The sequence below is a fragment of the Cornus florida genome, unplaced genomic scaffold (assembly GCF_030987335.1).
Source record: "Cornus florida cultivar Cherokee Brave unplaced genomic scaffold, ASM3098733v1 CherokeeBrave_3.0.0_Hap2_Chr07, whole genome shotgun sequence".
Taxonomy (NCBI): Eukaryota; Viridiplantae; Streptophyta; class Magnoliopsida; order Cornales; family Cornaceae; genus Cornus; species Cornus florida.
Window position 1 is genome coordinate 386,349 of NW_026775577.1, and position 4,146 is coordinate 390,494.

Below are 4,146 nucleotides of genomic sequence, written 5' to 3' on the forward strand. Positions count from 1 at the left end.
TAGTAAAAAAAGAAATTATTATTAATTAAGATGGCTCTCTCATCACCACCACTCAACCATTTTAATTTAGTTTTTCTAATTACTCTGTTACCATCTCTCTCACTCATTACTTCAATAGTCGCAATCCCCCACTAACCATCATGCATCAATTCCCTCGCCCAATCATCAATGTCAACTCTGTGATGGACATTCCTTTGTTTTAAATGTTGAAATAAAATAAGAGGTTGATACCCAATTTGCAATATGTCCACTTGAATATCACATACACCATTATCCACGTCTATTACATACATTAAATAACAATTTTTTTCTGAATTAATGATCCCTCATAAACTTTTCAACAGTGCTTCTAACCAATATTGGAGGACATTTTTTCAAACATATATGATAAAGTAATCTCGTGGTAAAAATATTTTGAATCAGTCAAAAAGGAGTTTATATATTCTATAAATTTGGTTTTTTTTTTTTTTTTTTTGGTGTAAATGAATACTTAAATCTCTAAAGCAATGTCATCATTGACTTAACTCACTCACATTGAGGACAGAGTGAAAGTTAACATAGACCCTCTTTCTTTGTTTTAAACTAGAAATAAAATAAATGAATAAAATGAGGGGAAAAAATGATAGTGAATGAGAAACAAACAGAGGACGCGTTAATTAAATCAGCAGCATAACAGATGATGATGTACAAGAAGACATTTGGATAGAATTAAGGTTGTGGAGTGGGGAGGTCGAGATTTTTGAAGCAAGTGAATCCTCCATCCACAACAAGGTTATGGCCCGTTACGTACTTCGCTTCATCCGAAGCCAAATACAGGGCAGCCCTGGCCACATCTATTTCTTCACACTTGGCCCCCTTTAGCTCTCCCAACCCATTCACCATTTTCATTATCTCCTCTTTCCCAACTCCTCGGTAGAACTGGCCAAACTGGCCCAATACCAGCGGTGTCGGAATCGGACACGGTGAAATGCAGTTGATCCTCACCCCTTTTCCACACAGCTCGCTGGCCACGAACCTCACAATCCCTGGTATTGTAAATTTTGAGATGGAATACGGATACGGACCAAGCCCACCCATGAGCCCACTTATGCTAGCCGTGCAGAGTATTGAGCCTGTGCCCACAGGGATCATCACTCGGGCCGCATGCTTTATACCCGCGATCAACCCCCGAATGTTGATCCGCATGACTCTGTCGAACTCATCCAGGTCCAGATCCGCGATGCTCGGTGGGAATATTGGCCCTATTATTCCCGCATTATTGTACATCACATCAAGTTTGCCATAACGGGCTACAGTGATGTCCACAGCTTCTGCTACTTGAGACTCAATGGCCACATCACAGTGGACGAAGTGGCCTTTAGGGCCCATACTTTGAGCGACTTGAGGGCCCAATTGGCTATCAATGTCAGCAATGACCACTTGGGCTCCATGTTGGATGAACTCGGACGCCGTTGCCTTACCAAGCCCACTTGCACCCCCTGTGATTAGGGCCACCTTACCTTCTAGCCTGCTGCTGCCAACACATAGTGTCATTCAAATCAAATAATTTATCAACACTACTAGCTCAATAATACTACTACTATTGTTATGGATGAGACTGCGACATAAAATTGAGAAAGAAACGAATGTCCATGATAGCTAACGTTTGATACCAATCAATCAATCAATCCATCATTGCGCGCAAGACAGCCACAAAAAAGGTATATGCATATGCGTATGAGAATGTGAAAAGGGATAAGCTTCAGACAGTTTCTTTAAAGATGAGACGAAAATGAGAGCAGAGAGGTTGGTGATCTGTTTCATTCTCACAATATTGAATTCAACCCCATAAAAAGTGGCAGATTTCGAGTTGCATGTGCCACAGTACAATGATATATGCATAAATATTCCCTCAGGATAAAAAAAATAAAGCACGTTTTGTTGTTTTATTAATCATTAATTTCTTCCTACTCCGGCGGCTCTTCTATCCAACCAACCAAATTGTAACGAGACAATCCATTTCATAGTCGGCCAAGAAATGATGATGTGCTGAATTTAAGGTATTAGAACATGCAAATTTACTACAACTTGTTGTCCATATATTATTCACAAAAACTACTAAAATAAATTGAAGGCAGGCACCGGATTTTTATTATAAGAAATGTTAGAGGAAGAGTGTAATTTCCAGCTACATATATATATATATATATACAAAATCTGATTCAAACCACTCATTTACTGCATCCATTTAAGAGGAAGTATGCTAAAAGAAGAGATTATGTGGTGATTGGTCTTTTGATGTAAGAGATAACAAAGTGATTGATTCAATTCGCATACGAGAATTAAGCTATTAGCTATAACCTACTCCTATATAACAAGCCACTAAAACTATATATATATATATATATATATATCTCAAATGATCGGCCATACTATTACTAGCTACCGGATGTATAAAGATTGTTTTAGATTAACTAACTGGATGTATTTGGATTGATCGAGTCCATAAGCAAGCTCCTCCACTTTTATTGTTTCAGGCAGCATGAGAATTTTCACTTTTTAGTGAATAAGAAACCTATATAATATGTATACAAACACAAATTTTACACAGAAATGCCAAATTAAGCAGGAAAAAAAAATAAAAAATAAACATGGTTGAAAGTAAAAGCAGGAGCAGAGGGAATACTACGGTTACTCTAAGAGTAGCTAGTATCAATCGAAGAAAATCAATCTAATATTCTAAACTGATCAGAAAACGAAGCTATTTAAGTAAATCACAGAACATGATGGATGTGTTAAGTGGTATAGGCAACCACAAATTAAAGAAAGAAATGTGGGGTTTATATGTTTTCAAGTTGCTAAGCGCCGGCTAATCATGAATACATATATAAATGTGGATTAATGGGTGTCTCCGTCCCATGTATGAGATTAGAGAGCAGCTATATATTGTAGGTGTGAAAAGCATATATAGCAGTAGTAGTAGTACCAATTAAGTGGAGTAGTAAATTAAATAATGAGTTGATTGGAATCAATAGGCTAGGTAGGGTTGATGATCGAAATTCGAAACCGTACCTTCTAGCCCCAGTGCTCGAAGAATAATATCTCAAGCCCTTACACCACAATTCATCAGAGATCATCTTAAATTCTCTGCATAATCAAAACAACACGGTTCAATTTAGAGATATATATATATATATATTCAGAAGCTAAAGGGATGAGATGTAGAGACCTGTTTAGTAATCTGAGCATTGTGGTTGGCAAAAGATGTCAAGCTCCGATGGATCTCAGACTACCGCGCGCAATTACTTATAGTATATACCGCAAGTTCCTGCTGTAACATTACATGTATATATACATATTATATATATATATATATATAGAGAGAGAGAGAGAGAGAGGGATTGGCTGGCGAGAAGAGGAGAGATGGAGTGGCAGAGTAGGATTGAAGTTTAATTTAGAGCAGTGGGAAGGTCAAGCTTTTAAATACGAATAGAGGTATCTACCTAGTGGAGTAATTTAATATTATAAAAAATAAAAAATAGTAGTATATGTTATGCCTGCTTCAGCTGCTTTCAGCTGGGTGTTGGCAATGACATTTGGGTGGTTTGGCCTTTTCAGTTGTCTTGGTGTTGTGGTTCGATAGCTTTGTCCGGCTTTCAACTTCCGCTAGCTTTCTTATGCTGTTTATTTTCTTGACAGATCTGATGTTTTCAACACTAATACTTGTTTGTAATCTCTTCAGTTTTGTTTGGCTTGCCGCTTGCCAGGCTTGCTTGATGCGATGGCCTTTTTAGCTTTGTTTGTTTCTTTTCTTTTCTTTTCTTTTTTCATAAATTCTTATTTCCCAAATATATATATATATATATATATATATATATAATAACAATATTACAGTAGTAATTGTGTTCGGAACATACAGAATTAACTAATGTTATCGTGCTTAGGGATGATGGTAAATTACACCATTTCATTAGCTATGTGCGCACTCCCTATGACAAGATGAACAAGGTGAAGGAATAAAAACTTATGTACGTGGAGGTGGGTACGTAAGGACAAAGATAACTATTTCTACCCAGTTTGCATAATTATTTAAATTCTTTTTAACCATTTTTCTTTTTCTTTTTTTTTTTTTGGCCCTTTCATAAATTATAACACCAAATTATCCCT

The 4,146-nt window shown here is 36.7% G+C and overlaps 1 protein-coding gene across 3 annotated transcripts; it reads right to left on the minus strand.

Annotated features, from left to right (window-relative positions):
- Positions 1 to 626: 626 nt before the first annotated feature.
- LOC132315605 (secoisolariciresinol dehydrogenase-like) lies at positions 627 to 3,829 on the minus strand. Of its 3 annotated transcripts, none has more exons than XM_059813942.1 (3): positions 3,209 to 3,829; positions 3,052 to 3,126; positions 627 to 1,507 (listed from the first exon to the last, which is right to left on the minus strand). In XM_059813942.1, exons 1-3 carry the CDS (start codon positions 3,226 to 3,228, stop codon positions 709 to 711), a joined length of 894 nt encoding a protein of 297 aa, XP_059669925.1. In that variant the 5' UTR covers positions 3,229 to 3,829; the 3' UTR covers positions 627 to 708. The 3 variants fall into 3 exon arrangements, with proteins under 3 accessions (XP_059669925.1, XP_059669924.1, XP_059669923.1); XM_059813941.1 differs by having other exon boundaries at positions 627 to 1,510; positions 3,209 to 3,828; XM_059813940.1 differs by having other exon boundaries at positions 627 to 1,513; positions 3,209 to 3,828.
- Positions 3,830 to 4,146: the final 317 nt, after the last annotated feature.

Excerpts from the sequence above, each read along its gene's own strand:
- LOC132315605 (XM_059813940.1), bottom strand. The coding sequence starts at position 3,228 with ATGCTCAGATTACTAAACAG. Across the intron at positions 3,127-3,208 it reads ATGCTCAGATTACTAAACAG|AGAATTTAAGATGATCTCTG; the intron begins GTCTCTACATCT and ends TTGATTATGCAG. Across the intron at positions 1,514-3,051 it reads TCGAGCACTGGGGCTAGAAG|CAGCAGGCTAGAAGGTAAGG; the intron begins GTACGGTTTCGA and ends ATGTGTTGGCAG.